The 18,404-nt window shown below is 53.3% G+C and overlaps 1 protein-coding gene across 1 annotated transcript; it reads left to right on the top strand.

Moving 5' to 3' along the window:
- The first annotated feature begins 648 nt into the window (after positions 1–648).
- On the top strand, positions 649–18,085 carry LOC148596284 (uncharacterized). Its single transcript, XM_088524024.1, is given in 17 exon segments — positions 649–659; positions 1,645–1,955; positions 1,999–2,218; positions 2,859–2,973; positions 3,219–3,392; positions 3,486–3,592; positions 3,794–3,931; positions 8,344–8,428; positions 9,965–10,128; positions 10,326–10,419; positions 12,632–12,784; positions 14,635–14,807; positions 14,952–15,045; positions 16,335–16,447; positions 16,665–16,806; positions 17,551–17,877; positions 17,879–18,085. Coding segments are annotated over 17 exon segments (2,628 nt in total).
- The last annotated feature ends 319 nt before the right edge of the window (positions 18,086–18,404 follow it).

Raw genomic sequence — 18,404 nt, 5'->3', positions numbered from 1 at the left:
TCTGCCATAATGTGTTCTGAAAGGAAATTTGGCTGCTTACCAGGCCATTTGAGGACTATGCAATCCCAGAGCACCTCACCTAGGCACATGTACATATCTATATTACTCTGGTGTTAATTTACTAATATATATGTATTTTATCTTAGTGTTGGCTTTGTATTGCTTGGTGCAGTTTTGATTTTAAACATGTGGTGTACAAAAAGAGCTCCAAAATGGCCCAGTCTTCATAAAAATAAGCTAGTTTGAACTTTGAGAAGAAAGCTGGTCTGGACTGGCTGTGCTTGATGGCACATCCACTGTGAGGACGCAGCAAACCCTGCTGTGGTTTAGGAGGCACCTGTAGCCTTAAGCTAAGACCAAGAGCAATGTGGAGATGACAGCCTCCTGGTTGCTTCCAGTAATTCCAGAGAGATTTGGACATCTGTCAGGGTTTGGCTGCAAAAATCTGGGAATGCTCAATGACCGTGTGAACAATACACTCACACTGCTAGCTGGCCTTCAAAGCTAAAGAGCTAATTTAGTAGTTAAAGAATGCAGTGTGCAGGATGTCCTAGCAATGTGTGCATAGCATGGACAAGTTCCAAAAAAAAAGTCCCGATTAGAAGAATCCCATTCATTTGGAACAGTAATGTACATTTGAATTTAAGGATGATTTCCAAGTAAGTGAGAAGCCAGTGCTTATCTGGTGGCCACTTCAATTACATCCCCAAGAGAAAGATCTCTATCCCCCACACCAGAGAGGCTTCCTCTTCCCCTGAGGGGGGAACACGGCTGCTCCCTCTGGAGTCCTCGTTTAGGAACTTGAGACACAGGCTTCGAGTTCCGTTGCACAGAGCCCAGTTTCTATCTCTAGCACTATGGCAGGTAATACTTACCGGCTAACCACACAGTATCAGCTTTATACATGGCTTGTAAGGCACTGTTGGACAGGAGCAGGCGCAATTAAAGACTTGCAACCTCACCGCAAAAAGAGAGGTGACCTTCCTCATCAGTGATAATGACAGCAGTCCCAGTACCTGTTCTGAGTGTCTTCTTGGTATATATGGACCACTAATAGCACCGTAATCAACAGCCAACTGCGCGCTCCTTTTATCAAATACAAGCTTTGCTATTTTTCCTCCTGCTAACATGTACACATGCAGAAGTGGAGGGAAAAAATCTTCATTCAAACATCTTATGGAAGTATTCCGCTGCTGTTCAGTAGCCTAAGAGCACCTCGGGCTAGCATCCCATCTCACGAACTTATTCCTGCCTCAGTCCTACAAGTAGTAAAATCCAGACTCATCATGAAGGGCATATATCAATATACAAACTAACACCTCCACCCTACTCATGCACTTCAAACATTTAATCGCAATCTATAGTATGAGCGTGGCTGGGGATTATTTTTATTATTATTTTTGGCTGGTTCTGCTTTTCTGCTCGATTCAGTTGAGTAAATACCGACAAGACGTAAATGGGGATTTTTGTGAAATGAAAGATGATTTTCTACTAATGATAATAACTGGCAGCGCTGGCAGATCTACAACAAGTAGCAGATTCACAATCATAGGAGAACATGAAAAAGATAGTTGAGCGACAACCAAGCTAACAGCGGCGGTGCTCTTTCTCGGGGAGCCGCAGCCCCTTGTGGGTGCGCTGCAGCCCCACGTCGAGGAGCCGCCTGTGGCGCGTGGCAGTGTCACCCCGCGGCGTCACCCCGCCGCCCTGTGACGCCCTCGCCGCGGCTGTTGCGCCTGGCGCCGTCGCCGCGCGGCCTCAGTGCTGCGGCCGCCAGTGCCGGAGCGACGGTCGGCGCGTGCCTCGCTGGGAGCCTCGCTGCGTCCCGGCCCTCGGAGCGCGCCTCTGCTCCCGGCGCGGGGGCTCCGAGCCCGCGACCCCCGCTCCCGCAGCCCGCCGGGGCTCAGCCCCGCCGCAGCTGTCCCGGCCGCGGCCCCTGCTCGGGGCTCGGCTCCTCTGCCCCGCCCGCCCGAGGCGGGGCCGTCTCTCTCTGGCCGTGTCCGCGTCCCCGCCGCAGCATGAAGCGGTTCCTGGCGCTCTTCGGCAAGGGGCGGGGGGCGGCGGCGCCCGGCGGCGCTTCCCTGGCCTGCGTGGGCGCTCGCTACGAGCTTCGCGAGGAGGAGCTGAGCGAGCTGCACCGCGCGGCCGCCCGCGGAGACCTGGCTGCGCTGCGGCGGCTGCCGACACGCGGCCTCGACGGGCGCGACAAGGCCAAGCGGTGAGGGGGGCGGCGCCGGCCGGGGCTTTGCCGGCTCTTCGCGAGGGCCTGGCCGGGCGTGGAGGGCGCGTGTGCTCGAGGCTGCTGCGGGGAAGGCCGGGTGGCAGGCCCTGCCCCAGCAGCACCGCCCGAGGCTGCTGTGCTGCTCTTGGAAAGCCCGTGTCCCCGGCGTGCGGCACTCTGTTGCCACGCAAGCGGTGCTGGCGCAAGCCGCAGGGCGCCTTGGCGAAGGCTGGAGGTGGCCAACCAAGCCTGGGTGGTCCTTGCTGGGCAGCGTGGGTGGTGCTGTTGGAGGCAGCGGGCGGTTGCGCGGGCAGAGGGATGGAGGGCAGCCGCTTGCGCCCGGCAGCGTGGGGCTGCGTGGGCAGACCGCTGTGCCTGGGCGCAGGAGCCCCTTTGCAGGGAAGCGGGTGCGGAGCTGCGGGAAGCGGGTGCTGCGTGGGGTGGGGGTGACTTTTCCTAGCCCCTCCCTCTGGGCTTGGGGTGTGCAGCTGCTGCCGTTGCTGCCGGAATGGGCGACTCTTTCTAAGCTGCTCTGGTGGCTGCGGACAGCGGTGGCCCTAGGCCCGGGACAGAGGCAGGAGCGGTGTGTGCAGCTCGGCGCGTGTGTGCGTGTTAATGGAATGTGTTGCCTTTGTAGGACACCCCTGCATCTCGCTTGCGCTAATGGGCACTCGGAGATCGTGTCCTATTTAGTGGAGAAGAAGTGCAAGCTGGATGCGCGGGACGGCTACAAGAGATCTCCACTGATGAAGGTACGTGGAGCACGGGCTCACGTTGAGGGAGGGCTTCCAAGCTGCACCCAGAGCGCTGCGTCTCTGGGGTGATGCGTGATGTTGGGACAGGTGGAGACTGTGTTGTGATTGGCGCAGAATGGGCCCACGTTGCCTCCTCGGGGAAGGCCGGGGTTGCTTTGTGCGCTTGGCCGGCTGTGGGAGCGCTGAGGGAGGGAAACGTAGTTGCTGGGAAGGCTTCCTTTTCTTTGCCGTGTTGCTTGCAGGCAGTGCAGTGCCAGCAAGAAGAATGCGTGGCCATTCTGCTGGCGCATGGTGCCAACCCTAATCTTGCCGACGTTACCGGCAACACTGCCCTTCACCTGGCTGTCCTTGCTCGTAACACCTCTCTAGCAGGGCAGCTAGTGGAGCACAGTGCCCTTCTCGAGGCTAAGGATAAGGTAAGTGTAGAATGTGGGTGAGGCTGCTCTCGGAAAGAGAGAGTGGCTTTCCCTGGCTGTTTGGTTCTGACTGGGGGCGCTTTATGCTTGCAGATGGGCTGCACGCCCCTTGCCCTTGCCGTGTCGGGTCATCACGGTGAGATGGTGGAGTTCCTGCTTGGCAAAGGAGCTGATGTGAACGCTCGAGACCAGTCTGCCAGGTGAAGGGCTTGTCCGAAGAGCGTGTCCGGAGGCCCCGTTCCTTCCGAGTTGTGCTGTGCTTCCATGTAGCTGCCTTTGCTTTGCTTCTGCCTGTGGGAAAGGGGGAAGCAATTGTTGTGGGAGCAAAGAGGGCTGAAAGGCATGCGAGTGAAATGTCTGCGTTGGCTCCGAGCTTTCCTCTCCTCTTTTGGATGCTCTAGGACCCCTTTAATGCGGGCTGCTTCGACTGGGAACAGGAGCATCCTAGACACTCTTCTTCGCCACGGTGCTGATCTTTCCCAGAAAGATGTTGCTGGGTGGACGGCGGAGGAGTATGCTAGGACTTTTCTGCATGCTCGGTAAGTGCTTTAGGTGACGTTAGAGTTGCTGAGGTGTGTGAATGTGCGTGTTGGCTTATGGACGCTCTTGTTAAGAGCAGCAAGGTTTAATGATGTGTGGAGACGTCTGTGGAAGCTGGGCAAAAGGGCATGTTCTGGAACATGTAGTGTCAAGTGTGAACCGGGAGGTTTTCCTTGACTCCACCCCGACTGCTCGGTCAGGTTTCAAGTTGGTGGTGCTGAGCTGAGCTGTGAGCAATAGCGAGCCTGAAAAGTGTGCTTTGGGCAAGTGGAGTGTATACGAAGCCCTCCCCAGAGCAGCGCATGAGACCAAATGCAGAGGTCCTTTCTTCTGCCGCTTCCCCTCGCCCTGGGCCTGTAGCAAGGGGAGCAGGAAGGGCGGGTGTGCGTGGGTATGTGTAACTAGCCCGTGTGTGTCAGCTTGCCAGATGGCTCTGAATAGCCGTAGCAGTGGAGAAGCAGTGGCTCGTTGTGTCCTAGAAGAGCCGTGTACAAGGATGCCGTTGGTTTTGGTGACAGTCCTTCCTTTCTTCCTGTCTGCAGCGTTAGTGAAGAGCTGGCAGAGTGCGCGCAGAGGGCGCGTGCAGGCGGCCCAGTAGGCATGGCAGGACTCAGCTCGCCTCCCGGAGCAGGAGCTGCTGCCTCTGCATCGGGCGCCTGTGCTGCGGCCAGCGGAGGTAGGATCCTTAAGCGTGGAGGAACTGCTGGGGCTCTGCGTGTGGCGTGTGCGTGTGGTGCGAGTAGTTGAGCACTTCATTAGCTTCCTATCCCGTCAGCGCCCCGCAGCGTTTGCTAACTGTCTGCTCCCAACGCGTGTTTGTCCCATGCTAGTATTTTGTTGAGGAAGCTTAGAAGGAAATGTAAGGGCAGTGTTGATTTTCTTTGCTAATGTCCTTTGAGGGGAAGGGGGTTAGAATTCAGTAGGGTGCGAGAAGTCAAGGGCAGGTTGGGGCCTGCTTTTGTCCCTGCTGTCTTGTGTGACTGTTCCCCTGCAGCGTGGCCTGCAGAAGTGCCTGTGTTAGGTGCTTGTGGGCCGTGTTGACTTCTGAAGGTCTGACATGCTAAGAATTAATCGTGTCAATTAATGTTTTCACAGTGGGAGAGGAGCTTTCCCGTGAATGCTTTGTATGGTGAGGCTTGAACAAGCGCTTTCCCCCAATCCTTTCCCCTGCCTCAGAAGAGGAGAGTCTGGAGAGAGACACAGTCCTTCTTGTCTTAACTTTTCAAGCGTTCAAGATACTGATGACGAGGAGAGCGAGGACAACTCCGTTCCTGCCTCCGAATTAGAAAGACGCCGTTTAGCTGCCAAGGTGAAGTGGCCCAAGAGGCAGAATTTCTGTGGAATGAGTGAGTGGTTTGGAGGGCTGAGCTGTGTGGATTTGAGCGAAAGGGCGCTTGCAGTGCGGTGGCTTTGCTCCTGCAAAGCGGTCTCCTGCCTGGCCCCCTTCCTGCTGCTGTGAGCTACTTCCTCCAAGTCTGGTAGCCATGGCAGAGCACGCAGCAGTCTGGTGGTCGGGGGCAGAAGAGCACTAGGTGACAAGAGAAATGACCGCACAGTCTTGATGTGCGTGAGATTTCTAGAGAATGAAAGCTGATGAGCTCCTAGATTACCTGTTCCTTTGTCCTGCAGACCTTGCTGTCGGTTTCCAGGAACAAAGGGGTGGTAGAATTGTGACTGATGTGGGAGAAAGGCATTTATTGTTCCAAGTGGGCTGAGGTGCTTCATCCCCTGGCTCTCCTGTCCTCCTTGTGAGGTTCCTCAAGTGTGCTCAGCAGGGAGCTCCTGTAGCCGGTGTCTTTGTCTCCTGGCACATGGGAATGGCATTCCAGGCTCACGTGCGCCTGATCTCCCGCTGCCTGTTTCCCCTCTGATGATGTCTCTTTATTTTTGCTGTTTCTCCTGCAGAAGAGGTGTTTGGCACTGGGACTGTGCAGCGATTCTGAGGATTCCGAGGATGATGCTGGAAGGCACCCTGCAGTGCTGGAGATGCAGGCAAGATTTCCTTCTTCTCCTGGTTGCCCTCTTGTCAGTGAGCTTTGAGAGGGTGTCGCAGATGCCGTCTGCGAGGAGCTACTGCAGCACAGGGAGATGTGCTAGTGGGTTGAAGAGTGCCCGTGAGGAAAGGGAGGGAAGCTGGACTAAGGCTGTCGGAGAAGCAGGCAGCTGTTGCTTGTCCTGGGTGTAAAGAAGGGGCAGATGGGGAGTGTGCTCGTGCGTGTCGCCGTGTTGTTGAAGCTGGAGTCAGAGTGTGTCTAGGCCATGCTTGTGAGGGGCAGAGCAGCATGTCTGTGGTGCTGGCTATTGCTGTCTGCCCAAAGGCATTCCTGTGGAAAACCTGCAGGCCTTTCTTTGCAGCAGACAAGAGAGAACTCTCCTGTGTAGTAACCCAGGGAAATGAAGCATTTTGCAGTGTGAATTGCCGCTGCAGAAGATGCTTCTTTCTGTTCTTTGCAACACTTTTTTTTTTTTTCCTGACCTCTCTTAGGAAGCATCATCTGAAAAGGATGGAGAGGAAGGTGCTGGTGGCCCTCAGGATAAAGATGCTGCAGGATCAGTGGCTGGTGAGAAGGGTGAGTTAGTAAACACGGGTCCTGCTGTGTGTTTGCTCGCTGGGGCTTGCCTGATGGAGGAGAGCAGCAGAGTGAAAGAAGCACTCATGGTGTGCCCTTCCTTCTTTCCCTTGTAGATGTTTCCTTGGCAGCGGGAGCGGAGCAGGAGAAAGACGGAGACTCCCTCTTGGATTCTGAGGTGCTTTCTGTTGGTTTTTGTTGTTGCAGAGGAGCGGGGGAAAGGGTGTGTGTGCTCCTGCATATTTGAATGTAGGTGAATGTAGGCTCAGCCTGTGTCCAGGCTGCACTTCTGAGAGTCTCTGTTGAAGAGGAACAGCATGTCTGTGACACTGGGTATTGCTGTGCACAGAAACCTCCTCCTAAGCGAGGAGTGCAGGCCTTGTAAAAGAAAAGTGAGAACGTTTTTCCCTGTACAGGTACAGGGAATAGAAGTACTTTGCACGGTGTCCTTTCCTGTGCAACGGGTGCTTCTTTCTGTTCCTTCCAACTCTTTTGGCTGGCCTCTTTCAGGAGGAATCACCTGCACGGGATGGGGAGGAAGCAGCAGGTGGTCCTCAAGTTGCAAATGCTGCAGCAGCCCTCCCTGTCAGTAGAGGTGAGTTCAGAAGCGTTGAGCCCCTGTGTTTGTTTGCTCCTTGGTCTGAGTCAGTGAATGTTGGTGATGAGCTGCTGCTGAGATGGGAAAGCCCCAATTCTGCCCTTGCCATCAAATGCCAGGGCCGAGGGGAAGGCCAAGTGAGGAAGATGTTTTGTGGAAGTGCTGGAGTGCAAGGAGTGTTATTTCGTGGTGACTTCCTGCCTGTGTGAGCATGTGGGAGGAAGGGTGAGAACACAGTGGTGGGGCTCAGAGTGAGGATGCTCTTGAATGACGCTGCTTTTTCTTCTTTTTTTAAACACTCTAGTAACAGCATTATCTGTCCCTTGGCTGTGGGTGTTTCCTGATGGAGGAGAGCAGCAGAGTGAGAGAAGCACTCATGGTGTGCCCTTCCTTATTTCCCTTGCAGATGTTCCATCGGCAGCAGGAGCGGAGCCGGAGGAGGACAATGATTCTCCCTGGGATTCTGAGGTGCTTTCAGCGGGGGGCACAGTGGGTTCTCCATGGGGGGATCTTCTCAGGAGGTTCCTCTGGGTGTGGGCCCTGCACCGAGGAGGCTCTGCTCCTTCTTTGGCTGCTTCTGCCATACGTTTGTTCCAGTGAACTGGAGCAGCTTTAGCTGTGTGCAAGCTGCTCCACGAGGCTTGTGAGGAAACAGGGTCTGGGAATGTCCGAGCTCTCATAGCAAGTGGCCCTTGCATGGGATTTGTAGTGCAATACTCAAAGGGTCCAGATTCTGGCTCTGCAAGAGCTGGGTGGGGTTGCTATTTCTTTGCCAAAGTATCCATGAAAAGGACAGTGTATGGAATCCTGCAGCCAAGTAAGAAGCCCAACAGCAATAACATGGGTTTTGACTTGGAGCGCTGTTTTGGGTAAAAAAAAGTGCAAGGGAGGAAAGAGGCGGAGTTGGACTAAGGTTACTGAAAAGCAGGCAACTGTTGGTTTTCATTGGTGCAAAGGAGAGGGGAAAGGGTGTGTATGCTCCTGGGTATTGGAACGTGGGGGAAGGCAGGCTGAGACTGTGCGCAGGCTGCGCTTGTGAGGGTCTCTTCAGAAGCAGAAGAGCACATATGTGACATTGGGTACTGCTGTCTACTCAAACGTCTTCTCAAGGGAGGAGTTGCAGGCCTCAAAGAAAGGAAGTCAGACCATTTTTCCCTGTGTGGGTAGAGGGAAGTAGTTTGCAGGGTGTCTATTGCCTGCCTTCTTTCTGTTTTTTGCGACTGTTTTGGCTGGCCTCTTTCAGGACGAAGCACCTGCAAGGGATGGAGAGGAGGCCGCTGATGGTCCTCAGGATACAAACGCTGCAGGAGCCCCGGCTTGTGTGCGAGGTGAGTTGAAGGGCACGTTGAAGGCCACGTCTTGTTTGGTGGCTGTGAGGGCCAGTGCATGGAAACGGTGCCGTGCTTGTGAGATGGGGCAGCCCCGATTCTGCCCTTGCCACCAAAGGAGAGGGCAGAGGGCACGTCAGCTGAGGGAGGCGTTTTGTGGTAGTGCTGGAGTGCAAGGAGCACTGTTTCTTGGTGACTCACTGCGCACGTGAGGATATTTTGTGTAGTGCTTTGAGGACCCCTCCGTTGCGATGCGAATGGACTGTGGGTGCCAGACTCTGGAGCGCGAGTTTGGGAGAGCAGCTGCCCGCACGGCTCCCTCCTCCAGGACTCCGGCCTTGCAGAGCCGCGTTTGGGTGCTCGCTGCCCCTCTGTTGGGTGCTGGTTGTAGCTGTGTGAGCTGTCCTGCTGGGCTTGGGCGACTTCTGCTGCAGAGAAGGGCAGGGGAAGGGGTGAGAACACAGTGGTGTGGCTCAGAGTGAGGATGCTCTTGAATGACGCTGCTTTTTCTTCTTTTTTTAAACACTCTAGTAACAGCATTATCTGTCCCTTGGCTGTGGGTGTTGCCTGACGGAGGAGAGCAGCAGAGTGAGAGAAGCACTCATGGTGTGCCCTTCCTTATTTCCCTTGCAGATGTTCCATCAGCAGCAGGAGCGGAGCCGGAGGAGGACAACGATTCTCCCTGGGATTCTGAGGTGCTTTCAGCGGGGCCACAGTGGGTTCCCCGTGGGGGGATCTTCTCAGGAGGTTCCTCTGGGTGTGGGCCCTGCACCGAGGAGGCTCTGCTCCTTTTTGGCTGCTTCTGCCATACGTTTGTTTCAGTGAACTGGAGCAGCTTTAGCTGTGTGCAAGCTGCTCCACGAGGCTTGTGAGGAAGCAGGGTCTGGGAATGTCCGATCTCTCATAGCAAGTGCCTTATTAAAAATGCATAGTGCGTGCTCCAAGCTTTTTCTTCCTATGTGTGTAACTATTTCATTAGGATAGTATTGGAGAGCTGGGTGAGGAGCTTGCTGATGCTCCTAAAAAGCAGTCGCCAGCAGAAGCCTTGCTGGAAGCTGCCCCACGTTCTTGCCGGGACCTGGAGGAAGAGCAAGGGCAGCTGCAGAAGGAGTTGGCCAGGGTTAAAGGCAAGGTAGGCAAATGCCATAACAACAATAATGAGCGTAACAGGGCTGTTCTTCCTCTGTAAATGATGAGAAGGACAAGGCAGCATTCTGAGTACAGGTACAAGTGAGATGTGATGAAGTCAGTAGTTCCGCACTGCCGTAACCCATGAGGGCGGTGGAGCCTTGAGCGGAACGACGTGCTCTTCTTCATGTGCTGTGCTGTGCAGGGCAGTGTAGTTTGAGAGCTGCAGAAAGCGCTCTTTTCCCTTGTCAGTCGGAGCTGTCTGCTTGTAGAAAATCAGAATGGGGACAGGAGAGGCCAATAGGAAAGAGGGTGAAGCACCAGAGTTTGGGAGATTTGACTTGGGAGTCAAAGCAGTGTGTAAGATGCTGAAGATGAAGCTCACTCCCATGGTTCCTGGTTTGACAGTTGCAGGAATCGGAAGAGCGGCGTCTCCAGTCTGAGCGGTCTGTTGAGGAGTTGAAGAGAGCCCTGGCAGAGAAGCAAAGAGAATCAATGGCTGCTCCCCAGCAAGAGCAAGAACGTGGCACACTGCTCTTCACCATAAAGCTCTTGAGGGAAAAAGTTGGACGGTGAGGAAGTGCCAGAGTGAAGCAAGGCTTTGCTTTGTGGGCTGGTGTAAAGGCAACGGGATTACCTTGCTGCAGCCCAGCAAGGGAATGTGGGACTTGGAGGGAGGCTTTTGCTTGAGATGTTGTTAGTTCACAGTGTGGAGTGGGTATGTGTGCTCTGTGGGGTTCCCATACTGAGCCCTATGTTTCCTTTGCAGGCTTGAGTTTGAAAAAACAGGGCTGGAGGTGACAGCGCGCCATGAGACTGCCAGGGTGGAAGCTCTTCAGAAAGAGCTGCGCAGCTCTGCCTCTGTAAGCGACTCCTGACCTTTCCTTTTCATGAGCTCCTGAGCCTACTTGTGTGTGTGTGTGTGGACAGTTAGAGAAGAGATTGCGTGGCCTTGGAGTGTGCTGTGGAAGGGGAAGGTCCTCCCGCCCGTGTTCATTGCTGCCCCTTCATACTGCGCATGCTTCTGTCTTTCTCCCTGGAGTGAATGGCTGAGGCAATGGTTGCTAACAATTTGGGGGTCTTCTCTGAATATCACTGAAGTATTTGCGAGTGATGAAAGAAAGCAGGATCTGTAGGAGAAAATCAATGAGCGCAAGAAGGCATTTCTGTACTAAGCATAGAGGTTGAGCAAGTAAGACCCAGGAGCCAGCGGGAAGGAGTGAAATATTTAGGGGGCGAGGAAAGCTTGAATGAAGATCTTGAAATGGAGCTGAAACTAAACGAGGGAACCTTTTGACAAACTGTTCTGCAATGCAACGCAGAGCTGGACCTGAAAGACAGAATGGTCAGGACTGTCCTCCTAACTGGAGCAGCCAAGGGAGAGCAAAGCTAGACGAGGGACAGGGACTGATTCATTCTGCTCCCACTTGGGCTCTGCTCTTCAAGAACTTGAACACCATGAGGCATCGAGAAGCCATGTTGAGCCTAGATAATTGTAATGCCACAAAAAGAATGAAGTGTGGCCCCATGTGAGGCAAAGGCTTTTGGTTATGCTTGAGGACCTGTGCAAGATCAAGAAAGCCAATGAATGTATGATAAGGCAAGAATCTATGCAGGAAAGATTGGCTTGGCTCAGCTCCTTTTGCTCAGCTCTTTTTCTTTGTTGAACAAGGAGAAGATATGCAGAACAAGGCGGGTCATCACAGAAGGAGTAGTGAGGGCTGTCCAGGAGAGTTTATATGATCTTGTCAAGAACGTCAGCGCTGACCCTGAAAAGCAAGCCTACCTGAAGGAGGGGAGAGACAGGGGATCCCGTGCCAAATGTCCTGACTTAAGAGAAGGAGTCTCTCCATATGAGACTGACAAAGTAGAAAAGAGGACACGAGACCCCTCTGTTTTTGTAAAGGATTATAAAGAACAAGGGAAGATTTGTCAGTTCTTGAAATAATGTTACTTTTCTGAAGGTCCCCAGGCATACGCTGCCTGCGTGGGAATGCACCGTGCAGGGTTTGGTCTGCTTTGTGGTGTTTCTCTTGGAATTTTGGAGGGTGTTGGCAAAGAGGGGGAAAGGCTGCAATCTGAGCAGAGATCAGAGGATGATAGCGCAGTCTAAACTGTGGTGTAAAAATATTCAGGCTTTTTCTTTTCATTTCTTCCACCTAATCCTTTTGGTGTCGCAGCGGGCGAGTCCTTTTATTTGGTGTCCATGTGTTGCACTGGTGCCACGAAGGAGTGTTTCGAAAGTAAGAAGCACCCGGTGTGCAAGGGCTGAGAAGAGGAGATGCAGGGAAGTGCAGTGATGGGGGAAAGAGGGGAGAGTGTTCTGAGGAAAACTGCTGCTAAGGAGGACTGAGAGGAGGAGCGGGATCAAGCTGACTGTGGCTGAGTGGAGAGCAGCAAAGGAAGGGAAGGAGAAGAGCTGACAAAAGACTGTGCTCCGAGTGCCCAGCAAAGGCCAAAGGGGGATATTTGGTCTTCTGATGAGAAAGACTCATTTCTCCCTAAGTGGGTATTGCAAGTGAAGAGCACTAGTATTGTGCAGGTGTTTGTTAATCTCTGTGTGTGTCTGGAGGGCTCTAAGGGGGCTGCAGTTGCTCAGGAAGCTGGTTTTGCTCACAGTCCAAAACTTTGAGTTCCCCCTCTCCTGATGCGGTCCTATTTCTTCCTCTGAGGCTTTCCAAAAGATGGCCCAAGCCGAGAGAATGGCTGCTTGGCAAATCAGTCCAAGTGTCTGCCTGCAAATGGACACAAATGGTGCACAAGTGTGCACTGTGCTGCTCTGCAGAGTGTTTGCCTCATTCTGTGTGTGTGAAAAGGCCTGGTCCAAGTGTGGCTCTCGGGTGGAGAGAGACTTTTGTCCAGAGTCTGACAATGGCTGGAAGGGAATGAAGGCGGGGGTAGGAGTGAGGGGTAGGGAGATGCCTGAGAAAGGTCTGGGTGATGGGAGAAGGGGAAGAAACATAGTAGTCCTTTGGGGAGCTACTTCTGGGAAGAGTCGTGTAATGTAACAGGAAAAGCAAAAGCACAGTGCACGGTGCAAGGCTTTTCCTGCGATGCGTGTCCTTATTCCATCAGGGCAGGGTCAGGGAGCTGGAGCAGGAGCTCGCCGATGCCCGCAGAAAGCAGGCGCTGTCCGAAGCCTCGCTGGAAGCTGCCACGCGTGCTCGCCGGGAGCTGGAGGAGGAGAAAATGCAGTTGCAAAAGGAGTTGGCCAGGGTTAAAGGCAAGGTAGGCAAAGGCTGTGACTAGCCCGAGGACCCTGACAACCCTGTTTTCCCCTGTAACCAATGAACAAGCAGCGGGATGGGAGAGGCCAGTATGAAAGAGGACGAAGCAACAGGGTTTTTCAGAGGTGACCTGCGAGTGAAAGCAGGTGCCTTGAGTGTGTGAAGAGGAAGCTGACTAGCGTGGGTCCTGGTTTGACAGTTGCAGGAGTTGGAAGAGCAGCTTCTCCAGTCTGAGCGGTGTGTTCAGGATTTGAAGAGAGCCCTGGCAGAAAAGCAAAGGGAAGCATTGGCTTTTTCTGAGCAACTGCAAGAATGTGAGAAGGCCTGCTTGGAAATGGAGAGCCTAAAAGTGCTGAAAGACAAAGTGGAAAGGTAAGGAGTTGGCATAGTGAAGCAAGGCTGTGCTTTGTGGGAGGGTGTAAAGGCAACGGGGTTAGCTTGCTGCTTGAGAGCAAGCAAATCTGGGATTTGGAGGGAGGTGTTTGCTTGAGATACCGTCAGTTCACAGTTTGGAGTGGGTGTCTGTGCTCCGCTGGGTTCCCATACTGAGACCTGTTTCCTTTGAAGGCTTGAACTTGAGAATGGGAGGCTGGAAGGCAGAGCTCACCAACAGACAGCTAAAATCGAAGCTCTTCAGAAAGAGCTGCACAGCTTTGCCTCTGTAAGCTACTCCTGCCCTTTCATTTTCACAGGATCTAATATGAAGCCCTGGGTTTGTGGATTAGAGTCATGTGTGCAGTTCAATAACAGCACGTGCATCTGAGCAGATTGCTGACATTTTCTTAAACACAGATGCACGTGCATGTCTGCAGTCTGTGTTTATGTGCTGTTCCAAGGAGAACAGTACTTGGCCATTTTGAACTCATAGGAAGCCACGAGCTTAAAGAATTGCTGGCAAAGCTTAGCTGTTGGCAGCAGACAGAGAGCAGACATCAGCTGTGCAGAGGCACAGTGGTGTGGACAAAATAAGTTATGTTTAGGTTCACTCTGAAGCCTGAAGCAGCTCTGTAATGTAACAGGAAAGAAGAGAAAGCGGAACCTGTGGTCCAAGCCTTTTCTTCCTATGCATGTAACTATGTCCACAGGACACGGCCAGACAGCTGGAGCAGGAGCTTGCTGAGGCTCATCGAAAGCAGCTGATGTCAGAAGCCTCTCTGGAAGCTGCCACACGTGGTTGCAAGGACCTGGAGGAAGAGAAAGGGCAGTTGCTAAAAGAGTTGGACAGGCTTAAGGGCAAGGTAGGCAAAAACAGTAACTACCTTAATGAGCCTGACAATGTTGTTTTTCCCTGGCAAATGATGAACAAGCAGAGGGCAGTATTCTGAGAACAGGTGCCAGGGGGACCTGAGCAAGTCAGTCATTGCGGCCTGTCATAACCCAGGAAGGGGGTGAAAGCTGGAACCAAATGACCTGCTCTCCTCCTCCACCGGGCAGGGTGCTGTAGTGTGAGAGCTGCAGAAAGCAGCATCCCTCCTGGATAGGTGGGGCTTTGCATGGTCCACGTGAAGCAGCATCTCAGGCAGGTGCTCTGAATGGTCGCGCTGGCTGAGCCTGCACTGGGCCTCACGTCCACAGCGGAGATTGAAGGGCCTCAAAGTGACTCACTTGCCTAGTGCAATAGCCCTGGTGCCTAAGTTTGGCAAGGTCTTTGCTGTGCACTCCCTGTGGAAGGAAGCGGATTGGTGTTGGGGCGGTTTTGGGGACTGCTTGTAGGAAGACAAGATGGGGATGGAAGAGGCTAGTAGGAGAGAGGGCAAGGCAAGAGGATTTGGGAGAGATGACTTGGGAGTCAAAGCACTTGGCTTGCCTGTATGTAAATGCAGCTGAGTAGCGTGGGTGCTGGTTTGACAGTTGCAGGAGTCGGAAGAGCAGCGCCTTCAGAGTGAGCATTGTGTTGAGGAGTTGCAGACGGCCCTGTTAGAAAAGCAGAGGGAAGCAATGGCTTCTTCCAAGCAACTGCAGGAGCTTGTGGAAGCCTCCTTGGAAAGAGCTAGCCTAAAGCAGCTGGAAGAACGAGTGGGACGGTAAGGAACTGCCCGGTGAAGCAAGGCTTTGCCTGCCAGGGTGGTGTAAAAGCAAGAGGAAGAGCTGGCTGCATGGCAGCAAGCCCATCCAGAATTTGGAGGGCCGTTATTTCACAGTGCTGTCTCCCTGTGTTTCCTTTCAAGGCTTGAGCTTGAAAAGGTGAGGCTGGAAGGGAGAAGCGACCAACACACGGCTCGAATTGAAGCCCTGCAGAAAGAGCTGCACAGCTCTGCCACTGTAAGCTCCTCCTCAGCTTTCTTCTTCATGAGCTCCTGAGCCTAGCTGTGTGTGTATGTGGGGACATTCTGGGAAGAGATTTTCCTGGGGAGCCCAGGGGGACATCATTTCTGGCAGTCCGCAGGGGATCGGCTCTGCTTTGTCCCTCTCCAAGGCCTTCTGGTGTTGAGAGGTTCCCTGGCTACTGTGCGGCCTGAGCAGCGTGCGAGGAGAGGCTTTGACACTCATGTGCTGCTTTGACCGCCTGCTGCTTTTTAGCTGTCCTGGTGCTTAAGCCCTCAGGCAGTAGCACTTGTTGCTGCCCTAAGGGCGAGTTAGCTCGTGGAATTGCTTTGGTGCCAAGCAAAGCCCGAAGCGGCATCCTCAGGCTGTGACAAGGGAGACTTCATTGCCAAACCTCTGACACCTTCCCTGTTTACTGACTGTGGATTCCTTGGCTCGAAGGTGTCAATCCATAAAGGAATGGCACAGGCGTAGGCAGTGTTGTGTGCTTGGGCCAAGTTAGGAGACAAGCCCTTAATGAAGGAGAACTGCTCCAGGGCTCAAACTGGGGGTCGATTGTAAAGGAGTAGTGAGATGGAGAAATGTTGGTGGCATTTTGCTTCGCTAATACCCCTTGAATGAGGTGCAAGCGTGAGTCCGGGAAGCATCAGTGTGGCTTTTTTGTTCCTTAGGTTCATAAGAGCCTGGAAGATCTGCTCTCTGCCTTACAGACAAGACACGTGCCTCTGAAAGAAGACAAATATCAGCAGGTACATGAAGGGTTGCTCTGACTTCCCTCTTCCAGTCGATGATTTTCTTTCCTTTTGGGTGCGTGCAGGCAGCTACACTGTTCACGAACTCTGTAACCTTGAACGCCCAGGACTGTTGCCTAGTGATGGCGGCTGATTCCCCTGAAGCTCGAACTTAAGCTCTGCTGTCCACTGATGTGGATAGCTAAGTACCACCTGCTGGTGCCAGGGGGACGGAGGAAGCTGTTTCTCAGGCTCTTTTGCACCTTTCTCCCCTGGGCCGCTCGTAGCAGGTGGCCTGCAGTTTTGAGGAGTGCAGGGCAGGGGAATTGTGTCTGGCCGGCGTCTGTTTGTGTCCCTTGAGATTGGCCTGTGTGGTGGGGAAAGGGAGGTCCTGGACTTGCCGTGGGAATTCTGTGCCCTGGCCCTCTGTGGCCGCCCCTGGCCTAGCAGAGAGAGACGTCCTGCAAGTTCTTTGTGAGGAACACCCTGTGCAGCTGGCGCTGGCGGATGGCATTACTGAGCTGCGTATGTGCTTTCTCCTTCCTGTGTGCGAAGTGTGAGAGTGAAGGAAAGGCAGTGAAGAAGGGGGCAGAGCGGGAACAAGCAGCAGAAGCCCAGCTGGAGGAGGCAGTGAAGAAAAACATGGAGCTGCAGGAAGAATGCAGCAGGTATGGCTTTTTAGCATTTGTAAGAAATACCGGCTAAGCTGGGAGTCAAGGTTCCTTTAATTGACTCAGAGACTATGAGTACGTAACGGTTTGTGAGCAACCTCAAGGGAATGCTTCTTTGTTTTTTGGGGTTTTTTGTCTGTTTGTTTTTGTTTTTGCTTTGTTTGTTTTTTTTTTCCCATGGCTTTCCTATTTTACTCCCTAATTGGCTGTGCAGGTCCAAGAGGCTTCTGGAGAAAGCTCTGAAGAAACTAAGGACCTATGAGAGGCGCGAGAGCGAGTCCCAGCTGAATCTACAGGCCAAGCTGAAGGACGCACCTTCTGGAGGGGGCAGCGAAGATGACATATTAAGAACAAAGGTGAGCTGTGGTTTGTTGTTTCTATGTGTTTGTTTTGGAAAGCTGTCTCGTTTCTTCTCCTGACTTCTGTATTCATGTGCACGTTCACGTGGTGGCTGTGTTTGGAAATGAAGGGGCTTTCTTCTGATCCCTGGAAATGTCTGACTAATCTTTCCGAAAGGGCAGGAGTGCCACGGTGCCAGGGTGGTGGTGTGGAAAAGGTGAATTTCTGAGGAGAGAGGAAACCGTTAGAGTAGCAATTGACCTTTGGGGACTTCTGGAAACCTGATACTTCCTAAAAGTTCTTGGAAAGAAGCTGCTGCTTGGATCCAGAGCGAATAGGGCTTCTTTGTCCATGGCTTAGAAAGCTGCTTTCTGGAGGAGTGTTGACAAAGTCAGGCAATGCCGACTGTGAGACAAGTCTGGAAGACCCCTGGCAGCCCCGCTGCATGCAAAACACCCCGCGTGATGTGTGCTCCTGAGGAAAGGAGAAGGAGCCTAGCTCTGTGGATGTGTGATCTTCTGGGAGTGAAGCCTTTATTGGCTAGGGGAGTGCTGGAGGAGACCTGAGAAGGGCGGGAAACTTGAGGTGGTCTTTTGGGAAACCTTTAAAAGAGGTGCTGCTTTTGGCAGAGGAGCATGGCTTTCACTTGGTTTTAAAACGGAGCGAGCTGGTGACAAGCAGAGTCTCAGCGCACAGCCTGCAGGGTCTGCAAAGAACTGCGTATGCTTAAGGCTCTCTGTGTGTCCCTTGGCTGTGTGCAGGTGCAGGAACTTTGCAAGCGGCTCTCTGCAGAGCAGAGAAACTCAAGGCAGCTCAAGAAAGCAAACGAAGGTTTGCGGGAAGAGTTGGCTTGCATGCATGGGAGCCATGCACAGCTGCGGAAGAGGAAGCGGCAGCTGGAAGAAGAGGTGGCTGCCCTCCGGTGCCGTGTAGAGACCAGCACGCCAGACCTCAGCCACATGAAAGAGCACAAAAGAGAGACTGAAGAAAAGGCCGAGCGACAACTAAGGCAAAAACTACGGGAAGTCAATCTCTTTCTGCAGGTAAATGTACTTGGCACTGGCATGCACAGTCCATTTGTGCCTTTTCCTTCATCTCTTCTGTACCAGTGTCCTTCTCCAGTGTGTCCAGCTTGTGCTGGTCAGGGCTGTGGGTTCATGGGCTCTTTATATCTGGAGGAGTCTGTTGAAGGCCGTGAGCTTGTGGAACGCTTGTCCTCAGCCATTCCGGGCATCACCATCTTTTTGCACATTAGTCCCTGGAGAATCAGGGAACAGCGTTAAGAGAAGGGACTAGCGTCTTGCCGAGAGAGAGGTGGCTTCTTAGTCCGAGCTTTGATTGGAAACCAAAATACATAAACGTTGTGCTAAGAGCAGGTTTCCACCAGTGAACAGAAAGCATTGCGTAACGTGGTGCCTCTGGCTTTGGCTGTGGATTCTTGAGGGCAGTGAGGAGGCGCCTGAGTAAGGCTGTGCTCTTCCAAGGGGGTGTGTGGAAACTGTCGTCGGGCATGGGGGGAAAGTTCTTCTTCCCTGGAGGCTGAAATGGCACCATCTGCTTCAGACACAGGCAGCCACCCAGGAGCAGGTGGAACAAAGAAGAGCCGCTGCTGAAG

Source organism: Tinamus guttatus, unplaced genomic scaffold, assembly GCF_059628265.1.
Source record: "Tinamus guttatus ecotype Peru unplaced genomic scaffold, ASM5962826v1 Tinamus_guttatus_pri_ptg000018l, whole genome shotgun sequence".
Taxonomy (NCBI): Eukaryota; Metazoa; Chordata; class Aves; order Tinamiformes; family Tinamidae; genus Tinamus; species Tinamus guttatus.
This window is presented reverse-complemented; position numbering and strand designations above follow the sequence as displayed.